This window comes from Hermetia illucens, chromosome 2 (assembly GCF_905115235.1).
Source record: "Hermetia illucens chromosome 2, iHerIll2.2.curated.20191125, whole genome shotgun sequence".
Taxonomy (NCBI): domain Eukaryota; kingdom Metazoa; phylum Arthropoda; class Insecta; order Diptera; family Stratiomyidae; genus Hermetia; species Hermetia illucens.
Window position 1 is genome coordinate 100,737,594 of NC_051850.1, and position 17,949 is coordinate 100,755,542.

General features: G+C 42.0%; 1 protein-coding gene across 4 annotated transcripts in view; it reads right to left on the reverse strand.

Annotated features, from left to right (window-relative positions):
• The window catches only part of LOC119649946, a 542,569-nt gene that overhangs the window by 45,532 nt on the left and 479,088 nt on the right, over nucleotides 1-17,949 (reverse strand). For 3 of the 4 annotated variants that reach the window (XM_038052366.1, XM_038052367.1, XM_038052364.1), the window contains 2 exons: nucleotides 4,389-4,559; nucleotides 3,783-3,812 (listed from right to left, as the gene is read on the reverse strand). In XM_038052366.1, coding sequence (XP_037908294.1) covers nucleotides 3,783-3,812; nucleotides 4,389-4,559 — 201 coding nt within the window. The remainder of the gene's footprint in view (nucleotides 1-3,782; nucleotides 3,813-4,388; nucleotides 4,560-17,949) is intronic. The other variant, XM_038052365.1, reaches the window with a different exon arrangement.

The window sequence follows — 17,949 nt, forward strand, 5'->3', positions numbered from 1 at the left end:
GCAGATAGAAGCTACGGATTTTAACTCTTCAAATGATAAGGAGTCAAAGACTTCGAATCTATCTGCGAATTTGAGCCATCAAGCTGCGACCGAGGCACAAATTCTGGAGGAGGGAGAAAGTTGGAAGTTTTTAGAAATCTCTTAACACGCAATTGTTGCAAGGGTAATTGGAACACTGCGAGAGCGGATGTTACAAATGAAAAAGCTAGGGTTGCTATACTGTTCTTTGAACACTTCAAAGCACCTGGTATCATCATCATCAACGACGCAACAACCGGTATCCGGTCTGGACCTGCCTTAATAAGGAATTCCAGACATTCCGGTTTTGCGTCGAGGGCCAATAATTCCATATCCCTAAAAGCTGTTTATCGTCCTGGCCTACGCCATCGCATTTTAGGCAGTGTCTGCCTCGTCTTCTCTCTCTAACATAGATATTGCCCTTATAGATTTTTCGGGCGGGATCATCCTAATCCATACGGATTAAGTGACTCAATCGGTTGCAGTAGGCGACCAATTGAGCCGAATTTTATTCACAACCAGGCGGTCATGGTATCGCTTATAGATTTCTTGCTCTGGCCTTCGTGCTTAATTCTTGGCAGAAAGTTACGGTAGTTTTCATACGTAACTCTGGAAAAGATGACTATTCAAAACCAAAGAACTTCAGGCAGATCAGCTTAACATCATTCTCGCTGAAATGTCTAGAGAGACTGGTTGAGTGTTACTCTCGTGAAAAGGCGCTAAGGTCTCATTCACTAAATGAAAATCAACATTAAAGTCAACATGCTACGTGGAAGTTCTTGAAAGTTTGCTCTACACTGTTTGACTTCAAAAATACAGGACGCAATGCGGGTGTTCGTGGACATTCAAGGGACTTTTGATAATGCACCTTATAAAACTTTATCATGCCACTAGAGGGCATGGTGTCGATGAAATTTTAATTAAAGGAATAATGCTATGGTAAAGCAGAGATTTCTGTAGTGTGAAGTTTGTGCTGATTGCTATCTGACAACAGAAGTAACGAAAGGCTGCCTTCAAAGGGTGTGCTAACGCCACTTTTGATGAGTATTTTGATCGACTCAGTACTATGCGAACTGTAAAGTCTGCCAATACAGGCTTATGCAGATGACGTGGCATCTCCGGTTATGGATTGCATTGGCGGACCTTTCATTCCATGTGGTAATGTGGACATATGTTGCTATCATTAAGCTTTCACTTATGCGTCTCTATTGTGGAGGGTTAAGGCGAGATAAAAGAGTTTTTACCGTAAATTGGTTTCACTGTAAAGAACTGTATGCCTGGGTATGATCGGTGCCATGAGAACGACATCCGGCGCAACTTTAAATGCATTAATCAATTTGCAACCTCGATATACATAAATATTCAAAGCAATGAAAGAAGCTCATAGGCTAATTATTTCCCCATAGAATAATGAGAGTGAGGAGCACAGAGCTTTGGAAGAACTATGGTAAATCCAGTTTTCGCAACGCCTTTTGATTCTCGGATCACTAAACATTTGAATGGTTAAAAGTATGAAGTTATCCTTAAACTCAGAGAAAACTGGGAGAGAAAGAAACAATGCGTTGCAGGATATATTGAGGTCCTCCATATCGATGACTTAAAAATAGAACTGGAGCAATCTACCTTTCCAATAAAAACGGGAAGTTAAGAACTTAAAATCAGCTTGAAGTCCAGTTGGAAAACGAGGTTGATTCCAATCAAAGTCAATCAATACATCGTTTAGTATTGTATTGGTGAAGGAAGATGAAATTAATATCTGTCGGAAATGAGGCTCCGGTCTGGACATGGACCTCATTTTTGTCATTGCTGTGCTAGGATTGGATATTTCTTGGGATATCAGTGAGTACTGTACGCTTAATGATCATCGTCTCGGGGTCTAGACACCTGAAATAAGGAAGGAGGGAAGGAATCTAGTCTGCGAAAGCAATGTATGAGTGAGCATTTTTGAAGTTTTGGAAAAGACGGATTACTGGGCACACCGTCGAAGAAAGTCCTTTACATGACGCAATGTATTATGATAGCATATGTGAATCATCTGATTTTCGGTCGGCTTGTTGCATGCTTGACAAGCAGCTATATTGACCTAAGTTTGCGGTAATTTGCTTGTAGGTATGCAAGGAAACAAGCTCGATCTATATGCATAGTTTGTCAATGAGAAACTTAATCCAGAAAATGGAAGGAAGGGAATGGCGGGCGACATAGAATAGTCTATAAACAGAGCGTCGAGGTGAAAGAGGTGGAGTAAATCACAGGATAGTTTTCGGCATTGGACTCACCGAATTTGACGCACGGGGGAAGGCTCGATTACAGGAGCTATGAATGGAGAGCTAGAACAGTTCGAAATCCTTGCAATTTAGAGCATGCTAAACAAGTCAGTATTATAAATCTTTTTTATCACATTATGTTGAGGAGATGTTACATTATTACATTATGTTATGTTACATTATGTTGAGGAAATTAAAGTTGGCGTTGCTGACATATGTACATATAGATAAGAAGAGGTAGCGCTTAACAGGTTCGATTGAAAAGCTAATGAGTAGTACGGTCACTCATGAAGGCTGGAAAAAGTAGAGAGAGAGATTTTTAATAAGGAATAGCAAGCTAGGAAAATTAGGGCAGCTGAGAATAGGGCGATCAGCATCGTTGAAGAGGAAGGAAATAAATAATTTTTTGTACAATTGTTTTTCATATATTTCACAATCGAACGCAAAGGCTCGACTTTCGAGAATTACACAAAAAAAAACTCCAGTTTTTTCATCTAAGTAACACTGTGCCATGAAGTTCCTTAGCACAAACTAGAATTCCACAGTTAGAAACTCATCTGAAATCGCCTGGTTGGCTATGGGGTTCGGCTTTTATGTCCGCAGGGCTCATCAGGCTGATAAAAAAATTCGAAACATGTGATTTCTAATTTTTATCGCTAAGATCTCGCTCAGGTGGAGCATTTCTAGAATCCTTAACATTGCTATTCAGAAGTGTAGCAATACTTCAAAGACCAATTTTCTTTCATCTAATGCGAGGATATTGAAATTTACAGGTTACTAGCCGTACATTTTTATTCGCCCTAATAGCCTTTTACGAAAAGCAAAGATTAGTTTTAGAAGGGGTGTCGGTATTTCAGTAGGATATTTGCTGCATTAAATAGATACAAATACTACCTATTAACAGCAAGTGAAATTTACCCCCCTTATCCGGCTATTCAGACTCCCCATCTACTTTTTAAAACGGTTTGCCTTTGAGGGACCTCAAATGAGTTAAGATAATTACGCTCTTCATGAGCTAAAATAAATATTAATTACACCATAAGTGGGTCATTGCATGACAGAAACTACAAAATAATATTTTGAAAGTACAGAACTCCTTCCGCCCTGTTATGAACAGTTACTTGGTCGGGGGTGTCTGTAGTCTCCCAATATTTTCATTCAATTATTTTCCAATATTCTGTGGAACAAACTTACACTAAGATAGTTTATAATTAAACCGTACTTTGCCGGGATTTTTATCCGAAGTTTCACAGATTCAGTAACGTTTTGAATTTCCAGGGATAATCCACTATTTTGGAAGGAAATTGATAACTTTTTGTAGAATAGTTTTTTCCTAAAATTCAACGCTCTGTAACTTGTACCAATTCCAATTATAGTTTTTTGTGGTCGAATTATTTATTGCGGATCCATTTACTTTGGTGAAAATTGGAAAATGGGGGAAATCATACCATCATATTCAGGCACAACAAATAAAAAATGATTGTATAAATATCTCTTTACCGTTGCCTTCCATTTCGGGTTGGGACTATCCTATTAAAAAGCATCCTTTTATTATCCAAGAATATCTTATATAAAATGCTAGTAATAAAATAAAAATGGTAGCAAAATCTGGGTGGAAAAGAAGGGTAGAGGTATAGGACTGGGTTTTGATGCAATTAGATGCAAACCCTTATTTACATTATCACACAAAATTGGGATATTTTCCGCAAAATTTATGACAGAGAAAAATTGTAGTGAATCTCTGCGGAAAATTAACGGGCAAATTAGAAAAACGAAAAGAGAAGAGTCTCAGAAAAAAGTTATTAAAGTTACATAATTTAATCTTTAATGATTTAAAGAGGGTCCCGGGTGGGATCAAAAAGGACACAAATAAGAAGACATTGAGAACACTTAAAAGCATAAAATCTACTCGGTGTAAATTAAAAGTTGAAAAGGGGATGTACACAATGTGGTAAGGAATACCGTCTGGTTGGGGACAGTACGCTTCTATCTCCCATTCCGTCCACTTTCCTTCATAATTACGGGGAGAGGTATTATCAATGGGATTCGAGGAAAATAAATTGTTTCAACAAGGTGGACAAAGGAACAGACGACAAATCTAATTACCTGAACGTAATCACATTCTTGCCAAGTTTTTATACGAGGTTGAAACTTCTTGTCTTTGTCGTTGGTATTGCTGCTTTGGCTCACGGCTCCAGTCTGTGTTGCCACCCATACCAGATTGCCTTTTGGCTGTTTGACAATAATGAGAGCATGTTTTCCATGAGGTATGTCGTGCTGTTGAAAAAAAGATGGAAGAAAAGATAAATTACGTTGTAATATAATGAAGCAGACGTTTTTTTTTGGCATTGTCATTTCGACGTTTTTAAGAATGATATTTAAATGGGTTTGAGGATAAGAGAAAAGTTTTACGGAGACCTACTTATGAATTTAATGAACTCTAGAGATTTATCCATTTATGTTGTTTTTTTTTGGAATTCATTGAAAAGCACTACCAATTCTCAAAAATAAATTCCGAAGAAAACACCAAAGTGATATCGCGGCACGATCGTTTTTCGAACCCCTTTAGTAATTAAATAGTATAAAAGCCTATTATCGACTGCTGGAATGAAAATGGAATCATTTCCCTACCAACGAATTTAATCGAAATCGAAAGAAGGCTAATGGGATTTCATTCGAATGTTATTAGATCGCTCGAATGAGTTTCCACTACGCCATTCTTGATATTTTCGTCGAGAGTGTCCCCCTGTGGAAACTTCCATCTGGCGGTGCATTAGTGAGCTTTCGACAACATTTCTATTCAATTTTATGCCCTAGCAATTCAGACAGCCCTTAATTGGATCAGCATTAATTAAATCGGGCACTTGATGATAAAGTAAAGTATAGAGTCCGACCGGCTCAAGTAGTATATTGAGAATAATTATTTCGCAGGAAATCTGAACTTGCGGCACCAAACCTGTTGCTGCACCCAGCTTCCAACTAACATTCCAGCGACCTCCCTCCAACCGAAATTCAACTTCTGGTTTGGGGTGATTTGAATGCAGAAATCGTCGTTTTCCAAATAAAAGCCATCATGGGGTTAGAAGTTAATTGCACTCATCTGCGCGTCGTTGTTACCTATTTTTCGAGTGCAAGCACGTTAGCGGCAAGGGTAAGTATTTAACACGGCGCTCCTCATCTCATTGAGCGTTACTTAATTAGATTAGGAAAAGGGGCTGACGAGGATATTCGGTAAGCTCCCATTAAGCATTCCCTAAACTTTTAATAAGTTCTGGGAAGAATTTCAACTAAGCACCAAGTAATTTTTCAAAATATTATCTCGTTCCATTCAATGAAATATTTCGCTAATGATTTAATGGCTTCAGAACTTCGGTATACGAGGCACGAGCGCATTTATTAACGTTCATTAGAGAATGTCGCTGAAGAACAAGTGCTAGTCCTAGAAAGGGGTGGGAATGGTTACTATCAATCTTTTTCACGATAAATGAAAAATGATGTTTCATTGTTTCAAACTTCAAAAAGTTTGGAAGGAAATGAGAAATTTATTGAAGGGACAAATGGGTTCAATGAATGTCTTTAATTGTGATTAACAATTCAGCTTCAGGTTGTGCCATAGGTACAGGTATACATATTCTTATTTGCTTCTCTCCTGTTGATTTAATATTAAAGTTTTTTTTGTTTTGTTTTTATCAACTTCCTCATTTATTCTATTTTCTATTATTTAGAACTAACAATATGTGAACAAATTTTAATTTAACTTGAGCGGTATTCTAAGCTGCTACACGAAGGTTAGATTAATTATGTTATCTCAATGACCTATGCAGAGAGTAAATTAAGGAACTCATTCCAACATTTTAGGCGTCCAGTAGATCATATATTAAATGAAAAAAGGACGTAAAGATTCCAACAGGGTTCGAGATCGGCTCTTTGTCATAGTAAGACAAATGCAGAAGAAACTCAATACAGTCGATTGCTGGTTAACCATCAGAGCTTTTCTCATAGGAAGAATGTATTGCAGCTAACCTTGGAGACCACAAAATTATTGCGGTTTGGTGAAAGAATCAATACCGCGGTACTTCCATACGATACAAAACATCCCATTCTTCTACCTACTGCTCACGTTTTATAAGACCACTCATGACAGAATTTCACCGCTATAATTTTCTTGTGGCATCCCAGGGTTTGTTAACCACTAATTAGGATGAAACTTAGGACATATCGTGGTAGCAACTCAGCAAATTCCATCGTACATCACTGTGTCTCATGGCGAATACGAGATCAATTTCACTTGCAGAGGGTTCTTTTATGGGCCACTTACGATACTGGCAGTGGCACCCCCGAAGTGGTCGATCAAGTAGTCGCGACTCCCTAGCTGGCATTACACCTGTGTCCTAGGTAGTAGCCTTGAGAAAGAGTGAACCGCTCATGGCCGAAAGAAACTGAGATATCGGGAGTTCCCTGCTGGGAATTCAGCCAAGGTGGTAGGTGCGCAATCCTCGCCGGGTAGTATGCATTGTTTGCATTGGTATTAGTAGACCACGTTGCGTCAAATGAACGCTGATCCGTCCGTAAGTTCCGGGATCAACTAAGTATAGATCAGGCCTCAGGAAGCTGGGGTAGGGTTTTGCCTCCGGGGTACACTCGTTCCTGGCCGTTGTGGTCCGTTCCATTGCACATGTCCGCGGGGGTACATCCGTTCCTGACCATTGTGTCCCGCTCCCTTGTGTTGATATAATTTCCATACAGAAAAAAATACAAAACTGAAGAGATAAAAGCAACAAAGATAAAGTTGGCAGCGTTTGGGCGTAGTACGAAAATGCGACGCCTGCCGCAGCTCCCAGTGAGGGGGCCAAGGGGTCAGAAATACCCGACGAGACACCGAGTTGCGCACAGTCAAATAAAGAGGAAGACTCAAAAAGCGGTATGGCACCCGGGGCGGAGGTGGCAACCCAGACAATACCACGCAGTGCCGCTTTTCAGGAAAGATGCACAATGGAAACTGCTTCGAATATACGCCCAGTGGGAGCGCGGTCGACTGCCTTTTTGAAAGTCGATCAAGAAATGTAAGGCTGCTGTGAAGAGCACGCAGTCTCCTCTTTCTGGAGTAAAAACGTGAAAAATCGGGCTGTTTGAAAGGGAGAGACTGGTGGGTTGCATTTTCCTTCTACAGGTGTATATGGAGAGCAATAGAAGTATCCGCAGTTTCCGCTGAGAGCACAGTATGTGGTTTGGGCTGGCAAGTATGTAGGATACGAATTCAGGTAGTCCCCAACCAGTATTACAGATGCTTAGATTATGAGCACACGTCTGCAACCTGCCAAGAATCTGACAAGAGGGAAGCATGCCACAGATGCGACGAGGTAGATTGCGAAGCGAATTCCTGCGTCTAGTGAGCGGGACTTGCTAACATGATCCCAATCCCACAGATCTACATGCATCACAGGGGAATCGCTCATGACTTGCTAGCACAGTTCGCTGTGCAGGTTAAAGTTAATTGGGGGTCATTAGTGAACAGTTCCGCAACAGGGACCCAGCTTCATGGCACCTAGACTTATCAGGTACCGCTGATTTTCGAAATGGCGGCGAGAACAGGGCTCATACCGGAATCATTGGTATCTCTGATTGAAGAATCGTGAGTTCTGGAAGGTTTTTCTGTAAGTGACCATCAGTAAATCGCGTTGGATGTAGTTGACCCTACATCTCGATGTGCACCTGCCCGGTGATGTAAATTCAATGATGCATCTAATATGACCCAAAAGAGGCAAATCTTTTATATATTGATGGACGGGAGAAATTTCCGAGCTCCTGCAATAGTGTCATCAGTTCTCTCGTTCCGGGGTCGAATCTCTGAAACGATTTCTACGATAGTTTCCTAAGACTTGACACTGAGTTGCGCCAGGTCGGTTAAGCATATGATATTCCGACATTTGTTGCTGGATGTATTGTTGAACAGGCACGAAGCAAGCTTGGCATATTTGTGCGTCGAGTAAGCGGTTGGATGTCCACTACCCATACGATATCCACAATGTGGCAAGGTTTATTGACTTGAACTAACAACGGCAACCTCAGTGGAGGTTGAAGTAATTGAAAATTTGTCAGCAAGAATAAATGGATAGTTATATGAAAAATTCGATGCTTCGGCACTGGCCACAAGCCATCAAGGAAGACCAGAATTAGCGTCGGATTACTATACAGCTTATTCTGTCTATAGTTAGTTCTACAAGGCTTGGCTGAACAACCAGCAGATTAAGATTCAAATCTAGTGGAACGAGAGCCATATTTGGAGTATTAGGTGAAGAATTGGTGCAGTCTTACGAAACTCCGCCATGCTATTAACATAGTATGCTGGTCCCAAGCCCAGGTAAAGGAGGAGGGTTTGAGGCAACGTACTCTGTACTATCCTCAGTAAAACAAAAATAAAATGCTGAGATCAGGGAAAGAGATAAATAGAGTATAGTGGGAGTTATTCTACTATGCTAAATCCTACCTGATCTCTTTTGGTGACAGGCCCCGCGACAGGTCGATCAAGAAAATGCATAGAATGTCGTTACAAACATGATGATCGAATTGAGTCAAAAGCCTCGGAGAAATGCTAGGGCGTCCACCTCAGTCGATGCGGCAGGACGGGCCCCGGTCCTGTCGAGAAATGGGCAAGGGTTCTTGATGCATGGGCGGCGTCAAGACGTAAGCAAGTTAGTCCGCACACAACGAACAAAACAAATACGTGTCTGCACGCTAAATGTTGGTACCCTAACTGGAAAGACCGAGGAACTTGCAAGAGCCCTTCGGAAAAGGTGCATTGACATCTGCGCTCTGCAAGAAACCCGATGGTCTGGTGCCAAAAGCTGCGACATTGAACGCGAACGCGGTAAAAATGGCTACAAACTTCTCTATTTTGGTAACCCACACACTCAATATGGTGTTGGCATTGCCATCTCAGAGGGTTTCCGTGATGCCATTAAAGAAGTCGAACGATTTGATGATCGGCTGATGAAGCTCACCATTATATCAGCTGATCGCACTATTCACTTCTTCACCGCGTATGCACCACAGACAGGTCGACCTGATGCCGAGAAAGATGCCTTCTGGCAACTTCTCGATGAAAAGACTTGTCACGTGGCTGCTGACGATTACATAATCATTGCCGGCGACCTTAATGGTCATGTGGGTGAAAAGGCAGACGGTAACAGGTGCCATGGGGGAAAGGGGTTCGGAGCACGCAATGAAGGTGGCGAGCGTATGATCGATTTTGCGGACACCCATGACCTTGTACTTATGAATACATAGTTCATCAAACGATTGTCTCATCTTCCCACATTTTATAGTGGGAACAATAAAACGCAAATCGACTATATTCTCATAAGACGCCAACATTTTACCACTGTCACTGATTGCAAAGTCGTTCCCTATGAGACCATCGCACCTCAACATCGGCCGTTGATTGCCGTCCTGCGAATTAAGCCACCGATAAAACAGCGTGAGGAACGCACTGACCCGCCGCGCATCAAATGGTGGCGATTTGGTGAGAAGAAAGAAGAAACGATCTCACTCATACGATTGCCAACCATTACGAATGTGGAAGAATCATGGAACCAAATGAAAGACACGATCCACAAAGCGGCCTCTGCAACCCTCGGGGTCACCAAGCCGGGTAAGCGGCACATCAACCGAGATACTTGGCTTGGGAATGATGATGTTGAAATGAAGGTCCGTGAAAAGAAACGCCTCTACCACAAATTTCTGGACGATAAAACGCCTGCTAATTGGCAAATTTATAAGAATGCCAACCGGGAAGCAAAGAAAGCGGTCGCTGTCACCCGAGCGAACCATCACACAGGATATCGAACACTTCTGTTGTGTTAATGACAAGAACGGTACTTTGCTTACCAACCATCGAGCCGCAACGGATAGATGGCGAGAATAATTCGAGCAGATTTCAACTGAAGAATTTGCTCATCCTCCGCTTCCACAATCACTGCCGAGATTTGGAGCAGTTCCACCAGTTAGCGCAACTGAAGTCGAGGAGGCAATAAAGCAAATGAAATCGGAGAAAGCAACAGGACCTGATGACATCGCATCTGAGCTCTGGAAAGCGAAGAGCTGAGACCCAACACTGTAGCTCAGTGAATTCTTTAATCGGGTTATTCAGGAAGGAAGAACACCATCTGACTGGCAAGAAAGTACCACTGTTCCAATATGGATATAAAGCAAATGAAATCGGGGAAAGCAACAGGACCTGATGACATCGCATCTGAGCCCTGGAAAGTGAAAAGCTGGGATCCAACACTGTAGCTCAGTGAATTCTTTAATCGGGTTATTCAGGAAGGAAGAACACCATCTGACTGGCAAGAAAGTACCACTGTTCCAATATGGAAAAAGAAAGGTAGCCCAGCAGAATGTTCAAATTAACGTCCGATCCGGTTACTTTCCCATACCATGAAGATTTTTGAACGCATTCTTGACAACCGTATTTGCGAAATCGTTGAATTAACCGTGAATCAAGCCGGATTTGTCAAGAACTGCGGAACTACTGACGCAATACATACTGCGGGGTTACTCATGGAGAAACACCGTGAGAAGCATCGCCCTCTTTACATTGGCTTTCTGGATCTAGAGAAAGCGTTTGACCGTGTACCACACGAACTCATCTGGTATGCTTTACGACAACACTTCGTGCCAGAAGAACTCGTGCGCTGGGTTCAATTGCTCTACCACGATCCGAAAAGTAAAGTTCGAAGTATGGCGGGTTTATCAAAACCGCTTCGTGTCTCTGTTGGTGTTCATCAAGGAAGCGCTCTCTCACCACTCCTGATGAAGTGGCGTTCCACAACTGGTGTCTTTTGTGATCGACGTATCAACGAACGTCTCAAATCTAAAATTTACCGGAATGTCGTCCGTCCAGTCGCTCTCTATGGTTCTGAGTGTTGCCGACCATAAAAGACAATGAACGGCGTCTTGCGGTAATGGAGACGAAGATGCTACGTTGGACTAGTGGCGTCACACGTTTAGATCACATCCGAAATGAGGATATCCACGATCGTTATGGGGTTGCACCGATCGTGGAAAAGTTGCGAAAGAGGCGTCTTCGATGGTATGGTCACGCGATTCCTGTAAACGAGAATTCACTTGCCAAGATTGGTCTGAACATCGAACTCGATGGTAAACGACCAAAAGGCAGACCTAAGCAACGGTGGCTTGATAGCCTCGAGATTGCACCCAGATTAGGCATTCGATAGAGCCAAATGGCGAAGCAGATCACGACGAGCCGACCCCGCTTGTGAACGGGACAAAGGCTGAAGAAAAAGAAGAATTGGTGCAGTCTTACGAGATGTCTTACTTGTCCCATAGAAAGGATTTATCGAGACACTGTGTCATCAAGACAACGACCATTGGATTCAATTAGAACCTCCGAACAGCTGGCTGAATGTTGTTAATAACTACATCATAGATGGAGTTTGTGTGAATAATCTACATAGTCGAATCAACATTATTCGGAAGGATCCAAATCATCACTTTGAATGTCCGCATATCGAGCATAATACGTCAGATATACCCCATGTTTCAGAGCGGATCCAAAAATTAATGGAGGTGATATATATATATATACATATATACATATTTTCACCAAAATTTCGTGCCGTTCGTAAATGAATTGCGTGTGTATTAAGTTCAGGCCTTTAATCAATGTTCCCTACTTCCAAGCGTTTCAAACTGGCATCTGTATTAACTATTCTCTTAGGTACCTTAACCCGCTTTGCATAAGTGCCACGTTCCATATATATTGTATGAGGGTTTCGTGGTTTTTCTCACAGAATCTGCAACCAGTTATTCAGCCTGTAATCTAATCCATGAATTGTGTTAGAGCTCTTCATTCACCGTAACGGTAGACTACAGTACACTGTAGGAGGCAATGTGGTCAGCATTGCGCTCATCATCATCAACGGCGCAACAACCGGTATTCGGTCCAGGCCTGCCTTTATAAGGAACTCTAGAAACCCCGGTTTTGCGCCGAGGTTCACCAATTTGAGCATTGCGCTCGCCCGAGATTATTACCCTGATTTGACTCAGATACTCATTCACAGCTGAGTCGACTGGTACCCGACGTCAAATCACAATACAAATCCCACTGCCACCAGTTGTGAGATTTAAACGACCCTGCGAGGCCTTCGGTTCATATCCCCTATCACTGGATTGATTCATTCCAAGTAGGTTCGGTATCTCTGTCGAAAGCCTGGGCAATGCTAAGAAAGGCCGTGGGGCAATATTCCTTTCTGTAGATTTTTTTCCTGATTTTGGACCGTGGTTACAACAGGTGCTCTCTCTTTGTGTTGAAGAACTTAATTAGACGCTTGATGGCATGTTATAACGATATTCTTTTTTTCAATTCCGATTTCTCTGATAATGCCAGCAACATTCTTGCTTTGAAGCGGAAGGTTCGTTTTAGGTGATGATGGTTGATGAGCAGATCGGAAATTGAACCTTAGGTTTTCACTGGATTGCATGTAAAATCATTTTCCAAGTGAGTTGCGAGTAGTTACTTCCTAGGAGAGGTTAATGTTTCGGTCTTTTCAGATTCCTATGAGCTTACCAAAGATAAAAGTCGTTGCCCGCTATCGAAGTCCTATCGAAAACGGTTTATGATTAGTTTCTGGAATATGGGTAGGTTTCTCGACGAAGATATAAAGCTCACTTTCGGTAAACTTGAGCCGGCAATTTTATTTGGACATTTTGGCCCTAAAGGCAGTGCTAAAAATTATACGAGTTGAGAATGGGAATTTTATTAAGGTTTTGTATAAAACAAAGCATGTTTTAAAACAGGCCTATGCGTCTGTTGATTACACTTATTGGAAGACAATTGAATTTGTTATTTTGAAATATGATGGGCGGGGCATGGTCTACGAAATTGAGTTAATTAGCGACATGCTTTCGTTATGTGGCTGATGCGGGGGGGGGGGGGAGGATTTCTTTCTGTGGGTTCTTTGCAGGGTTGTTATTTCCAGAAATCAGGGTTGTTATTTCCACAAAATCAGGAGCGACAACCACAGCCTCTTTTATCGAAAACGACCTGCGATCTGCACCCATTAACATAAAACGAGACAGCGTGGGGACTCTGATTACCAAATACCTGTAACACAATCACGGCAACACTGCTCCAACATCAACAAAACGTACATGCTAATTTATAGGAAAATCACGAAACGCTTACCTTCCAGTAATATCAAATTGTTAATTATCAATCAGAACCGCTGAATGATTCAATTAAGTTTATCAATTAATTGATTTCCATGCAATTAATCATTGTTTGAATCATCATCATCATCAACGGCGCAACAACCGGTATCCTGTCTAGGCCTGCCTTAATAAGGAACTCCAGACATCCCGGTTTTGCGCCGAGGTCCACTAATTCGATATCCCTAAAAGCTGTCTGGCGTCCTTAGGCAGGGTCTGCCTCGTCTTCTTTTTCTACCATAGATATTGCTGTTATAAACTTTCTGGCCTGGATCATCCTCATCCATATGGATTAAGTGATCCGCCCACCGTAATCTATTCCAAGGAATTCATGAGGACTGGCAAGATCATTGTCTTGTACAGTAAGTGCTTTGACCTTATGGTGAGACGTTTCGAGCGGAACAGTTTTTGTAAGCTGAAATATTTTCTTTTGGCTGACAACAATCGTGCGCGGATTTCATCATCGTAGCTGTTATCGGTTGTGATTTTCGAACCTAGATAGGAAAAATTATCAACGGTCTCAAATTTGTATTCTCCTATCTTTATTCTTCCCGACCAGTGCGATTTGATGTTATTGGTTGGTTGGTTTTTGGGTGCTGACGTTGCCACCATATACTTTGTCTTGCCTTCATTGATGTGCAGCCCAAGATCTCGCGCCGCCTGCTCGATCTAGATGAAGGCAGTTTGTACGTCTCGGGTCGTTCTTCCCGTGATGTTGATATCATCAGCATAGGCCAGTAGTTGGGGGGACTTAAACTTTCTCGAGGGCCAGGTTGAAGAGGACGCATTATAGGGCATCCTCTTGTCGTAGACCGTTGTTGATGTCGAATGGTGTTGAGAGTGATTCTGCTGCTTTTATCTCGCCTCGCACATTGGTCAGGGTCAGCCTAGTCAGTCTTATCAATTTCCTCAGGATACCGAATTCTCTCATGGCCGTGTTCAGTTTTACTCTGGCTATGCTATCATAGACGGCTTTAAAATCGATGAATAGATGATGCAACTGGTGTCCATATTCCAACAATTTTTCCATCGCTTCCCGCAGAGAAAAAATCAGATCTGTTGCTGATTTGCCTGGAGTGAAGCCTCTTTGGTATGGGCCAATGATGTTCTGGGCATATGGGGCTATCCAGCTAAGCAAGATAGAAGAGAATATCTTATAGATGGTACTCAGCAATGTGATACCTCTATAATTGCTGCACTGTGTGATATCTCCCTTTTTATGTATAAGACAGATGATGCCTCGTTGCCAATTGCCGTGCATTGATCTGCTGTCCCATACCTTGAGCACACAGTTGGCGGGACCTCAAACTCGCCGATGTTCTGGTTGTTCAGTATCTCATCATAGTACTTAACCCATCGCTCCAATTAGAGATGGGCAAAAAATAACCAAACTGTTAAAAATAACAGTTTCTTCATCAAAAACGAATTAATCGTTTTTTCAATTTTAAAACAACAGCTACATTTTTCTGCCTAAATAAAACATGAAAATGAAGCGGTAACGTATAACATTTAACGTATGACAAAATCAACTGTTAACGATAACGAGTGGAAAGAAACGTTTTCTGTTAAAACTAAAAACGCATCGCATCGAAACGATTAGCTAGTCGTTTCGGCTCTTCTTCATGGGAATGAGTTAGACAATGTCGAGTCGAGCATATCCGCACATACGATGCGTATGCAATGCACACAAAAACACCACACACACACCAGTACAGCTCAGCAGTACGTGCGCGAACCACAACCGAGAGCGAATTTCTCTTTCAATACAGAAGCATCACGCGATTCTCAATGAGCCTTCCAGGCAACAGGTTACAATTGCAACGAAACGACAAATAGCGAAATCGCGACACTATACGAAAGAAACAACTGTTTTTTTATTATGAACTGTTTCATTGCAAAACGAAAGAAATGAAAACAACTGTTTCGATTTTTCAACTGTTCTGTTGCAAGTTATTGAAGAACGATTAACAGTTGATTTTTCAATTTCAATGGAGATGGGTGTTATTTTTCAACTGTTGTTTTTAACTGTTATTTTTCTTGAAAAAACTGTTAATTAGCGTTTTTCAAAAACAACAGAAACGCCCATGCCTAGCTCCAATATGCCAATTCTGTCGGAAATCAGATTTCCTTCTTAGTCTCGGCAGGATGAGCATCGAGGTGTATAAGGCTTCATCCTGCTGACTTGCAGGTAAAACTTCCGCGCCTGGTGCGGTTGCTCGCTGTACTTTTCTAGTTCACAGACTTGTTAGTTCACCAAGGCTTCCTTTTTCCGTCTGTGAAGTCGCTTCTCTGCGCGACGGAGTTCATGATAAGTCTCTGCGCGTGCCCCGTTCTTTAAGAATGCAACATTACTCGGTATGCGGCATCCTTTTGTTCCGTTGCTACATTTATCGTCAAACCAGCCGTTCCGACTCCTTTTGCGGCTGGGGCCAAGTGTGTTTGTGGCCGTATTTATGATAGGGTTCTTCAGGTGGTTGTGAAGATCATTTGTTGATGCTTCATCTGCAGGTCCTTTGTTCCTTTATTTCCCTCTTATAGGTATCGCGGAGGGTTGTGTTGTGGATGGCTTCAGTGTTAACTCTCACCTGATTGTCAGAGGGGATTCTAGGTGGTGTTTTTATTCGAGCTCGGAGCACCATGCAAACGAGGGAGGGATCCGAGTCTATATTGGCCCTCCTATGTGTTCTGACATTCATCAAGGCTGAGAGGTGGCGGCGTTCGATCAACACGTGGTCAATTTGGTTGAAAGTAGTCCCGTCTGGAGAGGCCCATGTATGTTTGTGAATCGCTTTCTGCGCAAACCAGGTACTTCGAACAATTGTTCGAATAACGAACAATTGTTCGAATAACGAACAAAAATCAAAAAATTAGTTGCATGTTTTCGAATAACAATTGATTTTCAGCTGCTAGTTGCAACTAACTTTTGAATGAATTAGTTCGCAACTAACTTTTTTGCAATACTGCCTAAACGAACTGCAACTTATTAAACTAGTCATTACTACAGTTTTGGGTTTTACGTGACGTTTGCGTAAGTAATTCGTTAACAAGTCGCGAAACCGGATGTTTGGCGTTTCAGATATGAGAGGTTTTATTGTTTTTCCCGTAAGAATATTTGGGTACCCGATGATTCCATTTATATCTAGCTCGTAGAGTGTATACTTTGAATAGACCCGCTATCCGATTTGATGTGGTATCAACATTTTGTACCATGGGGAGCAGCAATTTGACGCGGAAGGGGCAACTTTGACATATTACAACTTTGTCCATATTTAGAAGGTTTTACTGTCCCATTTTTGGCATTTGGGTGCCAACTGGGAAGTGAGGTCACCCAGCTCGTCCCGCGGCTGGAATTTAGTCTGAACCTGCATCGCTGAAAGTACTCTCAGAGCCGGCAACATTGTCGTCTTATTGAAAATTTCGCTCAAGGCGAGATTAATTTTGCTTTTTATCAAATTTGTGTTGGACTGAATGCTCAACCCGCCCCAAGCGGTCCGAAGAGTAAAATGAGAAATGTGGAAGGTATAATAAAACCGCTTCGTGTGTATGTCCATTTTCATAGAGAAACCGCCTTCTCGCCCCTTCTTGTCACACGGGATATCTAATGCCATACACAATGCTCTCTGCAGACTATGTTTTCCTAGGGTCTTATAGGAAAGCCAATCTTCAGCAAGTTGTCCAAAAATGGAATGATCGCCTCATATAACACTGTCTGAGACTGAATTGGAATAATGTAGAATTTTTGACGACCGATCCCAATGAAACAAGCGCTTTCACTGTAAGTGCCAGTAAGAAAAAAATAGCAAGGAAACTATCGCTAGCGAGCTTATGATTATTGCAAACATTCCATGGGCTAATTACTTGTTGCCCATTGATGGCAACAAATGACGACCGGTGGAATTGGTGGACCTCGGCGTCCGGATGTCCGGAGTTCCTTATTAAGGCAGGCCTAGACCGGATACCGGTTGTTGCGCTGTTGATGATGATGATGATGAAATGACAACCTCATTTATGAAGCGTAGGGCTAGGCAGCAGATGGACAGCGCGAAGATGAACACAAAGATTCATGGTGAACCAGGGGTAATAAAGTCGAAGAGATGGTCTCAGCGTCCTCGCCCATAGCACCATCAAATATTGAAGACTGAATTTCTTTGATAATTTCAGTAAGTAAGTACATGATAGCGCACATTTATAATTTCTTCTTTAAGCAGATACATCGATTATCATCTAGTTGTCTGAAGCAGCAGCTCCAAGATTACCCTTCTGTCAAGTGGAAGGTGCTGGAAGGGTCCCGATTCAAGGTGAGATGACTTATGCTGAGAGCTGCGCAATTTGTGTTTCACTCAACGCCTTTTACCGGAATACTCAAAAACTATGCATTTCTAAAAACAAAAGTTACGCAGCGGGTGTCAGCACCGCTTTCTAAAACCAGTGGGAGTGA